Raw genomic sequence first — 17543 nt, 5'->3', positions numbered from 1 at the left:
ATGCCAATCCAATATGAGGGCATGGTTTTGAGGAAAGGAAAAAGAAGATTTACTGGGGACCCCTGTCCCCGAGGCTGTGATTCTGCCCATCAGCAGGAACAGGGGGCTTTCAAAGAGGGGACTCAAAGGCCACATTCCCCATGCCCTCTGGGGTCCAGTTACAATTCACTTGTTAATTTGGGAGATGGTCATTTCTGAGATCTGGTGCCGTCCCCAAAGTCTGGATGACTTGGTTCCTGTGGTGGGTGTGTGCCCCAGGCCCCGTCACCCTGCCTAGGATGGTCACAAAGGTGACCCGGTGTCCCCTGAGATCAGGGAGGGGGGAGTTTGGGGAGGAGCAAGGGGAGAGGAGAGAAAGAAATGTGTCCTTATTAAAATAAGTCACATGGGGCTGGGGATGTGGCTCAAGCGGTAGTGCGCTCGCCTGGCATGCGGGCGGCCCGGGTTCGATCCTCAGCACCACCTACCAACAAAGATGTTGTGTCCGCCGAGAACTAAAATAAATAAATAAATAAATATTTTTAAAAAAATAAAATAAAATAAAAATAAGTCACAATGGCAGAGCAGCAAGGGCTGTGTTCAAAATCATAAAGTCACCCGTCACCAAGTCTCCAGTTCAGAGATGGCAGGGAACAAGCCGAACACCCCAGGCGACCAGAGACGGATTCAGGGGCCACCTTCCCTGGACACCTGGCCAGCCTCTTCAGCGGCTGGCTGTCACTCACAACACCTCAAGGGCCCGGCCACCAGACAGACACACGGCTGGCCTGGGGACCAGCATCCACAGCCCAGCTGGCTTCCTGGGAGTCTTCACGAAGCCCCGTTTTATTGCTTGTTGCAGGTCACCAGCTCCGGCTGCGTCCAGCTTTGCTTTAGATCCAGTGGACATCTTCACAACGGAAAATGTTAAGCCACTGACTAAGTAGTTTATAAAACAGCACGTCCTGTCACCAAAATGATGTCACCTTCCGTGGTGTAATCAGCATCTCCTGAGATACGCGCCCATGAGGCCGCTGCACCCCACCCTCCAGCGACCCCCTAAGAAGGGAAAACTGAGCCACAGCAAACCCGAGGAGCGCGGGCTCGGGTGCCCGGCTGGAAATGACAGCCATGGAGGACGCAATGTTTTTGTTCATTTTTGCTTGCTGGTTTCTATTTCCTAATTCTCTTCACCTACATGTCCTACTTCTGAAATTAAATTAATTTTATTTATTTATTTATTTATTTATTTATTTATTTATTTATTTATTTTTGGTACTGGGGATTGAACCCAGGGCCCTCTACCATGGAGCCACACCCCCAGCCCTTTTTATATTTTGAGACAAGGTCTTACTAAATTGCTGAGGCTGGCCTCCAACTTGTGATCCTCCTGCCTCAGCCTCCTGAGTTGCTGGGATTACGGGCGTGTGCCACCACACCTGGTCTGTTTCTGTGATTTTAAATATGTATTTTAAGGGCTGGGAGGTGACTCAGAGGGAGAACCTTGTGTAGCACAGGGGAAGCTCTGGGTTCAATGCCCACTAAGGCACAACTAATAGTAATCCTGATAACAAGGGTAAGTCCCCAGAGGGTGCTTCCTCTCACCCCTAGCTCTGAGTCAGGCGTGGTCCGTGGTGGCCCCAGGCGCTCGCCCCTGTCACCCTCCTTCCCTCAGCGCCTTCCAAGACATCCATGAGGTTGGAAGTGGGGCCAGGAAGGTGGCTGGGAGCGCTGGATGGCATAGGGCGCCAGGGCAGGTGGCCCAGGTGGGGCACTGGGGGGCGGGGGGGGCGTTTGCCGGGCCCCGGAGCCGGCCCTTGTCCCCCTCCTGACCTCTGGGTCAGCTCCCTGCCCTGCCTGAGTCGGCCCCCGGCAGGATCTGGGGTTGATGACCACCCGGGCCCCAGCATGTGGGTGTGCAGGTGGCTCAGGGGAAAGGGGGCGTTTAACAAGGGACAAGGGGACGACTTGGAGAATGTCGGGCCACAGAATAGGCCTGGAAAGAAAGCTGGGGACATGGGGTCACAAGACAGGGGCCTCGGCACCCCACGCTCACCCCAGAGGACTGGGGTTCAGGTCCCATTCTGCCACCCTCATGGGGCTTGTGGCCAGTGGCCAGTGGCGGGTGGCGGGCAGGGCAGGGCCTCTCAGGCTGCCTCTCCTCGCTCTGCTCAGCCACAAAACAGTGCGCTGGTGGCTGAGCTCCCTGACGAGGACCCTCTGTCCTGGATGATGCGGGGACAGGAGCTGGGGGACAGTTCTGAGGACCGAGGGAGAGTCTAGGCTTCCCCCAGGCACTGGCCTCTGCAGTTCCCAAGTGGGCAAGAAGTTTCCAGCCATTTGTTTCAATTCTGTCTGACCCACATGGCACCAGAATCCAAGGCTCAATTCTTGATCAGATCTTTGATTTAATCAGCAATAATCGCACCTCGGATAAACCTTCTTGGCTACGATACTGTCACTGCACAAAGCTGAGATCTTTGATTAAAAAAAAAATTAAGGACATTATTGGGGTAACTGGAGAAATTTGAATATGGACTGCAGAGTCGATGATATTACTGCATTCAAATTAAAGAGGGCTCACACCTGTAATCCCAGCAACTGGGGAGGCTGAGGCCAGAGGATCACAAGTTGGAGGACAGCCTCAGCAATATAGCAAGACCTTGTCTTAAAATAAAAGATAAAAATGGCTGGGGGTGTGGCTCAGTAGTTAAGCATCCCTGGGTTCAATCCCAGATACCAAAACAAAACAAAAGAACTTCATGTTTGAAGAACTAGCCCCACAGCCGGCAGGCACACGGGACCCCAGGATTCCACTGGCAGAATCTGACCCCTGCACTCATCTTGGTCCTGGAGTCCTTGCAACACTTGTCCAGTGAGTGGAGAAAACAAAGCCCTGTGCCCCCCTCCCTCTAGCAGTTCATTTTACAGGGTCTCAAACACCTAAGCACTTTTTTTTTTAAGTATAGATATTTTTAGTTGTCAATGGACCTTTATTTATTATTCACCTGTACGTGGTGCTGAGGACGGACTCTGCCACTGAGCCGCAACCCCGGCCCTTCAGCACTTTTCTTGCCGCTGGATATCTGGGTAAAGGTTAACCCCTTGTGGCTGGAAGCTTTGTTCACTGTGCTGCTAGTTTGGAATCTTATCCTTGCTCCCTGGAGTTGCTTACATTGGGCATTAGGGGGCTGTTTCCATAATTTAACAAAGGCCTACCATATGCCGGGGGCTTCCTGAAGGGAATCTCGTCTAGTCCTTGCAATAGGCACTGGAATAGGCACTGCAATTATCCCTAGTTTGCAGATCAAAAAACAGGTCCAGAGAGGTTAAGACAGTTGCCCAGGGTCAAACAGCTGGCCAGGAACAGAGCCAGGGTGTGAACTTGGGGTTTTCATGCTGCAGGCCAGGTATTTCAGACAAACTATGGGTCACTCCAGCCTCCTGAAGTTGCACACACCCTGGGTTATCCATAGACAGGGGTGGAATAGCATCAGGAGTCAGGATAGGAACTGGAGTCCCCCGATCTCCTCATTGACCTCAGTCTTTCTTTTTCTTTTCTTTTTTTCCGGTCCCGGGCATGGGACCCAGCGCCTGTGCACACTAGGCGAGCACCCTCCCACTGAGCTGTCAGTGGTAAAGCCCCAGCATTATTTATTGGTTTTTATTTATTTATGACAGGGTCTTGCTAAATTGCCCAGATTGTCCTCAAACTTGTACTTGGGATCCTCCTACCTCAGCCTCTGGAGTAGCTGGGGTTACAGCCGCGCCCCACTGACATCAATTTGAATGTCTAACAATTGCATCTTGGGGAAACAGATTAATGGTAGTTTATTAACACTTGTGCATGGCATTCCCACTTCAACCGGGGTCCTTCGGTTACCTGACTGCTTTTTTCTACCTCCATCTTCCAAGCACGTTCTGAAATTCTCTGCCTGAGCTTCTCTCTTGCAAAAATTGATTCTTCCCTGTGTCAGGTTGCTGGAGAGACCCGCAGACGCCCTGGAGTCGCCCCACTTCCAACCCTGCCTGCTGGCTCCATCTGGTGGTCAGAGTTGGGAAGCACACCTGCCTCCTTCTGACAAGCTCCAGAGACCCAGGGTTGGAGGGAGATGGATATTTTCTAGTCCTTCTCTCATCGACAAAAATAGCAACACAAGGTACCAGGGGCCACATTCTCCAAATGTCTTTAAGTTACTCTTCTGGATGCTGTCTTGACCTTTTCATTTAATTATACACTCTTAAAAGTTTAATTATAAACTATTTCATCAAAGATAGGAAATGCTGGGCATGGTGCTCAATACCTGTCATCCCAATCTACTTGGGAGGCTGAGCAAGGAGGATTGCAAAACTGAGACCAGCCTCAGGAACTTAAACTCTGTTTCAAAATAAAAACAACTGGTGATGGGATGGGTGTAGCTCACTGGTAAAGGACCCCAGGGTTCACCCCAAAATCTCCCCTCCAAAAAGAAAGGAATGACATAACGCCCATTTATTCACCACTCAGATTTAACATTTATGTAAAATGTTACATTTTGTTCTTTGCTTCAGATCTCTGTATCTTTAATTAAACTTTTGTTTTGTTTTTTGGTACTAGGATTGAACCCAGGCTGCTTAACCACTGAGCCACATCCCAGCCCTTTCATTTTATTTTTATTTTTTGTTTTGAAACAGGGTCTTGCTAAGTTGTTGAGGCTGGCTTTGAACTTGCTATCCTCCTGCCTCAGCCTCCTGAACCACTGGGATTACAGGCGTGTGTTATCAGGCCTGGCTTTTAATGAAACTATATAAAGCCTCAAGACTCATTTGGTCTTGCTCCCCAAAAGCCACCCCCTGCCTAAGGGATCGACACACCAATTCCTTCTCATGTTGTACTTTACAAATGTTATGTATCCGTGGAAATGTGTAGCATAATGTGGTTTTGGTTTGTGAACTCAGAGGCGCTCTACCACTAAGCTATGCCCCCAGACCTTTGTATTTTTGGCACAGGGTCTTGCCAAGTTGAAGAGGCTGGCCTCAAATTTGGGATCCTCCTCAGCCTCCCCAGCCTCCCCAGTAGTATAGATCGCAGGCCTGCGCCCCTGACCCGCGTGTTCTCAGTATGTGAGTGGAGGGTGTGCTCCTCCGTAACCGCTCTTGCTTTTGCCTTATTCTCATTCCTGAGGTTCACAGACGTGATTCACACAGCTCAAGTGCACCCGATTTTCACTGCCATGTAATATTCTATCACAGGACTGAACAATGGTTTGTTATCCCTAGTGATGGACAGCAACGTTTGATTCCAGTTTTTCATATCATGGACAGTGCTGCGGTGAAGATGTTTGAACGTGTTTCCTGGTGCGCGTGAGTGGGTTCTATGGGAGAGGGCCCGCACCCTCCTTGCCGTGTGTGGGTGAGGAAGGGGCTGGGCGGCCAGACTTGTGGGCCCTGCCTCCTCCACAGCCTGCTCCACCGCCCTGTGGGCTCTACTAAGCCTCCACGGTCTACCTGAGCCCTATTGTGTCAAGGCTCCGAGGGGACCTTCGGGGTTTTGCAGGACACGTGCGCCCCCCGCTTCACCAGAGGCCACCATAGTCTCCTATCTCCCCCAGCTCTTCAGACTGCCCCAGGGCCTTTGCTTCTGCGGAAACCTGGGTGACTGCCGTTTCCTGGGTCTCTAGTCAGGACGGGAGAGCCCCTAGCCATTGACCCATTTCACAGATATTTTTGACACTGCTTTTCTGGGGGTTGTAAAGTCCTGTGTCTTTGACCCGGAGGGTGGTCCCTTGCCGGCCTCTGAGGCTGGCTGCAGAACCAACGCGCAGGCCCTTCCCACTCGGGACAAAACATCTCCCTTTCCCAGCTGTCCTTCAAGACCCAGAGGATGCAAAAGAAAAGCCACCTTGGGGCTGGGCTGCGAGGCCCTGGGCTCCATCCTCAGCACCGCATAGAAATGAAGAAATAAGATAAAGGTGTGTGTCCCTCTGCAACCGGAAAACACGTTAAAGGAACGGAGCCTCTCCCTTGGCTCTGGGGAGGCCGGGGCCGGGAGGCGATGGCCGCACGCTGGCCTCTTCACTGCCGGCATCGCCATCTGCAGGGTCCACGGGCGGTTTGCTCTTTGGTTCAATGTGTATCTGCCACTGCCCTTGAGAGGGGGCCCCGAGTGCCGTCGACCCCTTCAAGGCGCCGGCCCACGGAGGTGCTGGGAGGACCAGGTCAGGTGAGCGGTGGTGAACAGCTGGGTGCAGAGGCGGGCTGGGGTGTCCAGTGGGTGGGCGTCACTCGCAGGCCTGGGGACCAGGCTGGGAGAGCGGGAGGGAAGATGGTGACTGCACACTGGGCCTTGGCAGGAGGGTCCTCGCACAGGAGGGCACCTGGCCGCAGAAGCCAGTGGCCGAGGTGGGTACCCACGAGGGTCCCCCGGTGGGAACTGCCCTCTAGGCCTTCACAGAGTGACAGTCCGATGGCTGCAGGCATTCCCTGTGTTGCTGCCCCAGCCCAGGCACAGATGACTGGGTCACTGGAGCACCTGACCCAAGCTGGCCAATCAGATCCCTTCCCTGGGACTGTGGCATGGGGGAGGGGGAGGGGCGGAGGGCAGGCCAGTGGTCTTCCCTGGTGTCTGGCTTTGGCTCAAATTTCCAGGCAGAAGCCAATGCCGCTAAGATGGAGAGAAAAATAAGAAAGGGGAGGGACAAAGGTGAGCACCCTGGTCCTGGTTCAAGGTTCCCTTCTCCACACCCCACCACGCCCTGTGAGACTCCCCTGGGCGCAGGGCACACACTTGTAATCCAGAGACGCAGGACACTGAGACAGGAGGATCACGATTTTGAGGCCAGCCTCAGCAATGTAGACCCTGTCTCAAATTTAAAAATAAAAAGGTCCAGGCGCAGTGGCACGTGCCTGTAATCCCAGCAGTTCAGGAGGCTGAGGCAGGAGGATGGAGGGTTTAAAGCCAGCCTCAGCAACTCAGCAAGACCCTATCTCTAAATAAAATTTTAAAAAGGTCTAAGAAAGGGCGGGGGTGTGGCTCAGTAGTTAAGGTCCCTGGGATCAAAACCCAGTACTCAAATCAAAAGAAAGAAAAAGGACTGGGGATATAGCTCAATGGTAAAGCACCCCCGGGATCAATCCCCAGTTCCACAGCACACCTGCAAAAAAAAAAAAAAAAAATCCCCTGGATGCAATCCATTAACTGCCTTCTCCAGGCCCAGACTTGGACTTTGGCAGTGAGGGGGACATCAGTTTTGAGCAGCAAATTTCCCTTCCTTGGTTCATGCCACTTAGTAAGGGGGTGGCAGCCCTGAGCCACTCTCCCTGGGAGGCCAGAGAAAGTGGGTGAGCGCCAGGAGAAGAAACCCGCCTTGGGTGAACCTGTTCTTCAGGGAATTCACAAGTGACAGCTGAGCCTCGACCAAAATATATGCTGCCAAGGTCACACAGCTGGAGTGTGTGGCTGAGCTTCAGCTCAGTCATTCCCCAGCCGGCTCTTGGCCATCCAGCTGTGACCAGCTGGGGCTGGAGGAAGATCGCAGTCAGAGAGCAAAGTGGCATGGGTTAGCCGCAGGGCAGGACGCTCTGTGGAGCCTTCTACAGATGCCGTCCTTGAGCTGCGCAGGTGCTCCCTGGGTTACCATGGGCTGCATCCAATGAACCCATGGTAAGCCAAAAACTGTGTAAGTCAAAAACCAGTTACCACCCCTGACCCACCCGACAGCCAGACAGCGCCCACCCGGCGGTGGGTTCCTCGTATGACCGAGCGGCTGCCTGGGAGCTGCCATGACAAAGAGTAGTGTGCTTCCCATCGCTGTCCCAGATCAAGACTCAAATTTTGAAGTATGGTTTCTAATGAATGCGTGTTGCTTTTGCACCATTATAAAGTCAAAAAAAATGTAAGGTGAACTATCATATGTCAGGAACCAAATGTATTTCAACAAAAGGGGCTTCATTAAGAATTCTCCACAGGGTGGGGTGGTGTGACTTACTTGGGAGGCTGAGAAAGGAGGATCACAAGTTTGAGGTCAGCCTGGGCAACTAAGAGAGATCCTGTGTCAAAACAAAAAAATAAAAAGAGCTGGTGTAGCTCAGTGGTAGAGCACCCCTGAGTTCAATCCCCGGTCCCAAAAAAAAAATTCTCCAGGGTGGCAGATCAGTCTCAGGTGGCATGGAGGTCAGTGGAACATGGAGAAAAGGAATTTGGAGGAACTGTGAACGTGACATGGAAACAGAGGTACTATTATCTCCCCACCACAACGCCCACCACACTGGACCCTCCACCCAGACAGGAGCCCCGCTGGGGGCACCACGTCCTTCTTGCTCATGTAGAATCCGGTGCCTGGCACAGGCGGTGGTGGACCACAGGTGGAGAGGTGGATGCTTTTCCAACACCATTAGAACAGATCGCACTGGTTCAAGGAGGAATGTTCTGGAAAACTTGCTTCTGGCCCCAGGTCCTATGACCTCCCAAGACCCCCTGCCTGCACGTGCACACTGCTGCACTCATTCCCCACAGGTCACCTGCTTACTGCCTGTCCTGTGCTCAAGGGACCCTGAGGGCAGCGGGGCAGAGCAGGGAGGCTGAGCTGCCTGGGCAGGCCAAAGTCCAGGCTCCGCAGTTTGCCTCCCGCCCTGCTGGAGGCGCCACAGAGCCAGGGCGGGCCTCACTCAGGCCCAGGGGTCCCTTGGCCCCACCCCTTTCTCCCCTGGACTCCCCTAGCCTGGCTGCACTCACCTTCTCCACCTAGACAGCGGGGGTTGGCGCTGCCCCTGGCAGTGCTGCTTGGACCTCGGAGAGACACGGACTGTCGCCCCGGAACCGGCGCTCAGCTCACTTGTCCAACAACACGATGTGCAACATTTAAGAACAGTATTTCTTATTTATGGGTGCAATTATCTTTTGGTACCAGGGGTTGAACCCAGGGATGCTTCACCACCGAGCCTCATCCCCAGCCTTTCTTATTTTTCATTTTGAGACAGAGTCTCACTGACTTGTGTAGGGCCTCCCTAAGTTGCTGAGGCTGGCCTCTAACTCGCAATCCTCTTGCCTCAGCCTTCTGAGCCACTGGGATTACAGACGTGTGCATAGCACCTGGCAAAATCTGGGCTTTTGAGCTTTTCCTAAATCATCGTTTTTTGCGGTCTTTGAAGGTTATACGGTGGTAAGTGCAGGGTGGGATTTGGACTCAGTGAGTCCTCAGACCTGCAGCTTACCTAAGTCCTTTGGTGTGAACCCTTGAAGTCTCCCAGTCTGGGCCATTTCCATCTGAAGTGGCTAATTTTTTAAAATATTTATTTATTTTTAGGTGTAAATGAACACAACACAATGCCTTTATTTTTATGTGGTGCTGAGGATCGAACCCGGGCCCCACCGGTGCTAGGCAAGAGCTCTACCGCTGAGCCACAATCCCAGCCCCTGAAGTGGCTAATATGAATTGTCAACTTGATTGAATTAAGAGATGCCCAGGATTAAGAGGCTTATGGGTGGCCAATGAGGGTGTGTCTAGGAATGATTGGCATGTGGGATGGCCAACTGAAATTGAGACCCTCCCTAAATGTGGGCAGCACTGTCCAATAGGATGATGGATTGGATGGAATAAAAGCTGGAAGGACAAAGGGGCAGCAGATGCAAGCTCCATTCTTATTGAGTGGGTTCTTGATTGCTGCTGCCATCGTCTGAGGATATAGGACTCTTGCCTCTTCACTCTTCCAAAGTGGACTCTTGAAGGGAGCTGCCAGGAGTGAGCCCAGGGTGTGTGGGAGTGGCTTCTGCTCTCAGCAGAGAGCAGGTGGACCCCCCCCTCTGCTGGGCAGAGGAACGATGCTCTGGGATTGGGGGTCACCCAATGAGACTGGGCTACACCCTGAAACCCAATCCCTTGCCTCATTTGGGTTACACTTTCTCGAATGTCTTTCTCCCCAATAAATAGAGGATTTCCAGGTGGCTCGCTCTCTCTTTCCAACAGACCCTTAAGGTCAAGAGCCGTCCCTGATTCCTGAAGGCAAAGGCATTTCCGGGTGTTGCGTGCTTCTTTTGCTGTTTTCTTAGTTGTTGAGGTAGCCAGATTTGGTGAGCCCAGCACAGGTGGCCAGCTCGGCTAGTTGGCCATAGACTCTGCCAGTGATCCTCCAGAAGCCTGTGGTCTCCACTAGGGTAGCACCGTTGATCCTCTTGTTCTGGGGCTTCAGCCTCTTGGACGGCGCAGCTACTGGTTCTCCCAGCTCTCAGCCTGCGGAGGGCCACTGGGGACTCTCCAGCTTCTGGTCTCGAGAGCCAACCTGATAAATCCCTTTTCATAATTATACTTTCTGCTGATCCAGTTCCTCTAAAGAACCCTGACTGATATACCGTCTATCAGCTAGGGACACCTTTCCCTAAAGTCCCCAAGTCCAAAGCTCTGAGAGATACAGGTGAGGACCAGGGGGCGCTGTCTGTGGTCCTGAAAACTTCAGCCAAACTCAAAACCAAAGTGCAGAGCCCTCCCCTCTGCAGGGGGGGGTGTGTCCGCTTCCGACGGGCGCTGGGCTGGCAGCCCAGCGGGACACTTTTGGATTAGCAGTGTGAACGCGGTGGGCAGTGCTGCCGTGACAGGATGAGTAGAGGAAGGATGTGCAGGGGCGAAGCGGGGGAAGCCACCACCCCTCCAGGGACGCCGCCACCAGCCCAGACAGTCTATGGAAACCAAACATACAGCCTCAAAATAGCCGGTGGGGGGCTGGGCTGCGGTCAGTGGTGGAGCGATTGCCGAGCAAGTGCACAGCCCAGGGTTCCATCTTCAGCTCCACATAAAAAATTAATTAATTAATTAATTAAAGGTTTAAAAAAATAGACAGGGGACCTGTGTTGCTAGGCAAGGGCTCAGCCCTGGGCCTGGCTCTCTGATCTGCCATTTGTCACCTTGCAGAGTTTTGTAAAAATCCCTTGGGGGAGAGACAGTAACTCTGGAAGTTGAACCCTCAGATACAATAGAAAATGTCAAGGCCAAGGTCCAGGGTCAGCGAGGGAGTCCTCCTGGTCAGCAAAGATGGATCTGTGCTGGACAGGACGATGACTCTCCTCAGCTCCCGGGACTTCATGGTGGTGTCAAGAGAAGGAAGAAGTCATATGCCATGCTCCCAAGGAAGCCCAGGACAACAGAGGTCAGGTTGGCTGTCCCTAAATACTACAAGGCGGATGAGGACTGCGAGGTCAGCCACCTTCATCAGCAGTGCCCTCATGGACGTGGGCTGGAGTTGAGCGGCAGTCCCTTCGGCAGACGTCCCTGTGGCCACCATTGCTGACTTACTGCTCCAAAAGCCAGACGACAGGAAATTGTGTTGACAAAAGACAGGAGATAAAAACAGGGTGACGACGAAAAATAGAACCTGGACCTGAACACCGTACTGTAAGTTGTCCTGTAAGAGCTTTGGCACCAATGATTTAAGGAAAAGGTAAGATCCCTCAGCCACCTGAGGAACAGCGTCACAGCATTCGATGAAGAAGAAAGACTGCAGGCCTGTCTTCAATTTAGGCACTGCACTGTCCACATCGGAGAACGTTCTGGGTAAGTCCTGCAGACCTCAAAGTGCTGGACGGCAAGTTCTCATTTGAAGGCAACTTGTGATACTATAGACAATGCTGATTTTTGTTTGTTTCAACTATGTGTTGTTTTATTGTAAAACATTTTAAAACTTTTTTTAAAAATGTTTTTAGTTGTAGATGAACAGAGTCCCTTTGTCTTATGTGTGCCTCACACGTGCTGGGCAAGTGCTCTACTGCTGAGCTACAGCCACAGCCCCCAACTTTAAAAAGAAGAAATGGGGCACAAAATGTGTGAGAGGATTCTGTAGTGGGAGGAGGGGTGGTTGCTGGGACTCAGGTGTGTCCGGGGGTCACCCGAGAGCTCCTCACAGGGGTTCGAGGCCCCTCCCCCTTGTGGCTTCCCCCCCCCCACTGCAGTGGCAGCCTCAGGTGGGGGAGCAAATGGCAAACCAGGAAATGCCCTGGAGGGAGCCAAACGCCCTGTGTTGTCAGTGAACAGCACAAACCAGGGAGTGGGTAGGCCACCCAGTCACATCAGCCCCTGCCCAGGGCCCGCTGTCCAGGGTCAACCTGACTCAGGTCGGCCATCCAGATCCCCCTCCCCATGAGTGGACCCCAACATATGGTACAGGAAGCTGCCTAACCTGATCCAGCCGTGGGCAGAGCTCTCGCCAAGGCCCCTGAGCTCCTGCCATGGAATCCTGCACACCCCAACCCAGGCCCTGCCCCTCTCTGTGTGGTCATCCAGCACATCCACGTGTTTGTGAGTCACCCTGTGTTCTCTAACAAGCCCTGCAGAAGCCCAAGCCAGTCAGGGTCAGCTTCTGTTGCTCGGAAGCAAAAGACCTGGGCAGATGGGGCAACCAGAGCCCGGAGAGTGGAGATGGTGTCCTCCCGCCGCCTTCTCAGACTCAGGGATTTGGAATGAATGACTTTCCCCAGGCTCCATCTTCCAGGAGAGCAGGGTGTCAGGTCCCCCTGTGACCAAACCCATTAGCAAATACCACCCGGACTCCCCTGGGTACCCTGTGGCTACCAAGATGAGCTCCAGGGCCCTGGGGGCGGCGGCCTCTGGCCAGTGCACAGCGGGGAGAGAGGCCCAGACCCTGCTCTACTCTCACCCCATCAGTTCCCGCAGAGGCTCCTGAGGAAATGGGAAAGTTGAAAGCTCTTGAGAGATGCCTGCAGGTCTCGTATCCTCCCCAGAGACTCCTCAAACCTTCTGTGAGGAACTGCCTGGAAAAACCTAGCGTATCCCAAAGGCTCAGGTGACTGGAAGACCAGGCCGGAGGCCGGCTCCACTTGTGCCGGCTCCATCTTGGTTTATCCACCTCCCAGACACTTGGCAGAGAAAGAGCGGGGTGCAGACAACTGGATGGGGGCGTCTGGGGACCTCGAGGACTTGGCACATTCGGAGACCCAGACCTCATGGCTAGACTGGGATTCTGGGCTTCAAGGAGGAGGCCCACAGAGGCTGAGGGTGTCTTTGCATCAGATCCTGCAAGGTGCGTGCTGTCCATGCCGTAGATGTGGACCTTGACCCCGGGCTGCAGCATGCGCCCAGGTTTCTCCCCGTAAAGTTACTCCCTTCTTGCTGCTTGCCACACTGTCCTTCCCTGCGGAAGGCGGGCACTAGGAGCAGCTTGTATTTTGCGGGTAGGATGTCTGGTCAACATCCTGGAGGGCACGGTGTCTGTGTAAATGATTTGGAATTCTTCTGAGAGATAAGGACAGTTCCTCCTAACCATAAAATCTGTAAGAATATATGGCTAAGAACACACTTAGAACCAGTCAGCAAGGGCCACGGTGACCTGGAGTTGCCATGACAGTGGGGACTTGAAAGTCTGATGTCACCCTGCTGTCAGCCAAAGAGGTAGACCTAGGAGGGACTCTGGAAATTTCTCTGGGATCACCAATAACACTGGAGTGCAGGAGAGGCACAATGTCACTCTCCTAAGAGGATCCACTTTCTCTCTTGAGAGATCCCTATCGTGAGGTGGCCAACGCTTCCCCAGGGTAATTTTTCCTGCGCAGGAGGGGATAAGCTACCTGAGAAATCAGAGCCTGAAATAATTGAGAGGAAATAAGACAAAATCAGAATTATAGTTTTAAAAGCATAGGGCAGCCGATAGATTCTTCCAGTCCTGGCAGGAGCTGGAGCAGAACAAATAGAAAACGGCTTTGGTGGCTTAATTTAAGGGGGTACATCAAAGGCAGGAATACGGGTTCAGGGGTAGAGTCTTGCTTCACGATGTCTTGCAGTCAACAGGTTGATTGGCATCTTGGCAATCACACCCATCTCTGAGAGGTGGTATAGCTACAGCAGTCACCCCATCTCCTGAGCCTGTGGGAACTTTTTGAGCAGAGCTGAGCAGGAGTTCACTTGCAGTGGGTGATCTTAATAGTAGGATGGCCACTGTAAGTTCCCAAATACCAGCTCTACTCTCCAATGGCTCCAGTGATGAAAAGGTCCTCACACATAGTCCACTGATGGCTCTCGACATATCTCCTTCCCATTTCCTATCTCTTCAATAAGCTCATTCCTATTACGCTGAGCCACAGGTGTGAAATCTTTCAACAGCCTTCGCACTGGCCTCTGCCATCTGTCTCTGGTGAACCCAGCAGCTAGAAGGATGTATGAGCTGATCATGTGCTCCCTCTGTAAAACCTTCTCTGGCTCCCTGTTACCCCCAAGAACAGAAGCCAAGTTCTTACAGCACTTCCAGTCTCTGTCTAGTTTATTTTTCTCTCTCTCCCCATCCTCCCTCTCTCCTCCCCACCCCCTCAGTGGTTCTTTTTAGTCATATTTGACAGTAGGATCCATTTTCTGCCCAGTTCCCTATCTGTATCTCTCACTTGACCACAAGAATCAAGGGGGTCTTCGGGTTGCCTCCATTTCTGGGAGGACCCAGCTCAGTAACACCACCACGTGAAATACTATCAGATACCCTAACTAACTCTCTGCACAGTCTGTCTCTGTGTACAACTCCTCACTTTTTGCTTGGCTAACTCTAGTTTGGGCTTGACTACCTTCTTCAACCCCCCCTACCACAGTTGGACAACAGTCTCCTCTGCCACAGGGTCCCCTTATTTTGACCTCACTATGGGTCCTTGCCCCTGGCCTGGAAGACCCCAGTCCACAGGTCGGAAGGGCACCACCCACTCTGTCTCCTCCCCTTCTAGTAGATATGGAAAAATGACAAACCCCAAAATAATGAGGCCCGGGAAAAGGGAATGAAAAAGCCATACATTGATAGCACTAATCCTTTCCCAGTGACAAGACAGGCCCCAGGGAGGAAGCATCCATTAAGTCTGGAATGACAGTCTCTGGGAAGAGGCCACAGCAGAGATCCTTTCCTAAACAAACCCTTCCAGATACCAACCACTGGCTCCAGGCCCTCCATCCAGTCCAGTGAGATAAATATTTACTGATATTTATAAATATTTACCAGATATTTACTGATGACCCCGACCCCCTCCCATTTCACCCAGTAAAACAGACCCCAAATTCCTGAGTGCCCGAACTGACACATTAATTCACATTCTGACACATTCATTAAGTAAGTCATCTCGTCATAAGCTGTTCATGAGATGCATGTAGGTCATGTGCATGGAAGCCTTATGGATAGAGACATCTGGAGTCTGGGAATGGCCAGTGGACATTTCCTCTGGTTGACTGCCCAGGGACAATGTGAATCTCTTTCCTGCTCTGCCATGGCCCACACATCACCTGAGAGGGGTGACTTGCTGGGATGTCAATCAACCTGTTGATTGCAACACATCAGGAAGCAAGACTCCACCCCTCAAACCTTATCCCTGTCTTTGATGTACCCCCTTAACTAAAGACTGGAGCCATTTTCTCTTTGTCTAGTTCAAAAACCCATGTCGACTAGATCTATCAGGGGCTTCGCTGTCTGTAAATATATTTGAGTGTTTGTGTTTTTTTTTTAATACTTATTTTTTTTTAGTTGAAGTTGGACACCTTTGTTTTATTTATTTTTAAAAAATATTTTTTAGTATATGCTGAGAAACGAACACAGTGCCTCACACATGCTAGGCAAGTGCTCTACCACTGAGGCACCACCCCAGCCCAAGTGTTTGTTTTATTACTTGTTAATTATTTGAGATATTAAGATTTAGGGTGGCTTGGACTCTTCTGGGCAGAAAAACCTCTCTATGACACACTGGCCTTCTTCCCTCTGGAAAATCTTTCATGACTTAATTAAGCCCAGTCCCCTCCTTTGTTCAGTGGCTCATTTTCTACCAGGAAAGTGGGTCCAGCAGCATCACCCCATTCCTGCATGAAACTTCTTTCCTGGATAAAAGGCTGAGATGATCCGTGAAGTTTGAGTCTGGCCAGGTCCTTTTGTGCTAACAACTTCTGTAACTGGAAGCTGGAGTCCTGGGCCTCCATGGCAATCCAATAACCAAGACAAGATCTTGAGAAAAAGGAAAAAGGTTTATTGCTTTGCTAGCAAAGGTGAAACACAGGGGACTCCAGTCCCAAAGGCTGTGATTCTGCCCATCCCCAGGGGCTTTTATAGAGGTGGCTCAGAGAAAATAATGGGGAGTGGAGATCAGCAAGGAGAAGGCCAGGGAAAAGAAAATCAGGCAGCGGGCTGGGTGGCACTTGCCTGTAATCTCAGAGGCTTTGGAGTTCAAAGCCAGCCTCAGCAAAGGGAGGTGCTCAGCAACTCAGAGAGACCCTGTCTCTAAATAAAACACAAGATAGGGCTGGGGATGGGGCTCCGTGGTCCTGTGACCCTGATACTCAAGCCCTTGTACCCCCCACCAAAAAAAAAAAAAAAAAAAGCTGATCAGGGAGGAGATGGGAAAGAAGTTGTTTAGGGAATGGATGATCAGGGAGAAGTTTAGGGAAAAGATGATCAGGGAGGAGAAGTTTAGGGAAAAGATGATCAGGGAGGAGAAGTTTAGGGAAAAGATGATCAGGTAGAAGTTTAAGGAAAAGATGATCAGGGAGGAGAAGTTTAGGGAAAAGATGGTCAGGGAGGAGAAGTTTAGGGAAAAGATGATCAGGGAGGAGAAGTCTAGGGAAAAGATGATCAGGGAGGAGAAGTTTAGGGAAAAGATGATCAGGGAGGAGAAGTTTAGGGAAGGGGAAAAAGAAAAAAAATAACATGTAAGTTTCAAAGCCACAAGGGACACAGTCAAACCATCAAGGGAACCTGCTGGCATCCCACTGAAGCCAGATTTAAAGATACGTAGATAGTGTAGTTAGGTAAATCGGGTCTAATATCAAGTAAAATCGAAAATGAAGGCCATAATGAAAATGGAGCCCTGGGAAAGCAAAGAAGCACTTGGGAAATTGAAATGTTAATGTTCCCAAGGCCCAGAGCCCATTCTAAAGAAATATTAATGAAACAGCTCCCAGTAAACAGGGAGATGCTAATCAAAAGCAGCCCCAGGCCCTTCCTGACCAGATTACTCCTCAGGCCCATCTGCCCCTCACCTTTTGGGTCTCCCCACCTACATTCTATAACTGTAAGATAACAGGACAAAGGACAGAAATCCGACAGAAAGCTAAATGAAGACCTTAGTATAAAAGAGAGAAGAACTCCCCCTTCCATGGATTCCACCTCTTGGGTCCCCTTCTTCCTCCGGGAGAAGTCTTTTCTGCTGTCCTTAGTAAAGCTTCCACTTTCCACTCTAAACCTGCCTCGGGTGCTTCTCTGCTGTTATACAAGGCAAGGCCTCGTCACCGGTAAAGAGCGGTAACAGCATAAGGAGGTGCCAGGTGGCACGGCCTGAGTGGGTGCTGCAGGAAGAAGGCCTGCGGTCTGGCCCATCTGGGAAGCGCTCATCCGCGCTCTGGGTAGAGGGGCGACAAGGGGTCGGCGAAGTGGCAGGTGGTAGGACACCGGCCTAGCATGCGCAAGGCCCGGGGCTCCATCCCCAGCACCGGAAAAGGGAAGGGAAAAGAAGAGACAATGAAAAAGAAAGGAAAACGCATAAAGGTCGTAAGTAGGGCTCCAGGAAGTCACGCCCCCCGGAACGCACTCCCGCCGCGGACACGGCCGGCGTCGCACCCACCTCCCCGCCCCTC

The 17543-nt window shown here is 51.8% G+C and overlaps 1 protein-coding gene and 1 pseudogene across 1 annotated transcript in view; one reads left to right on the top strand and one right to left on the bottom strand.

Moving 5' to 3' along the window:
• Positions 1 to 1004: 1004 nt before the first annotated feature.
• Tor1b (torsin family 1 member B) overlaps positions 1005 to 17543 on the top strand; it is a 23316-nt gene continuing 6777 nt past the window's right edge. The window contains exons 1-2 of the mRNA XM_015497448.2: positions 1005 to 1087; positions 17127 to 17161. Coding sequence (XP_015352934.2) covers positions 1005 to 1087; positions 17127 to 17161 — 118 coding nt within the window. The remainder of the gene's footprint in view (positions 1088 to 17126; positions 17162 to 17543) is intronic.
• LOC125619690 lies at positions 2264 to 2452 on the bottom strand (annotated as a pseudogene).

The sequence above is a fragment of the Marmota marmota genome, unplaced genomic scaffold (assembly GCF_001458135.2).
Source record: "Marmota marmota marmota unplaced genomic scaffold, marMar, whole genome shotgun sequence".
In the NCBI taxonomy this organism is placed as follows: Eukaryota; Metazoa; Chordata; class Mammalia; order Rodentia; family Sciuridae; genus Marmota; species Marmota marmota.
This window is presented reverse-complemented; position numbering and strand designations above follow the sequence as displayed.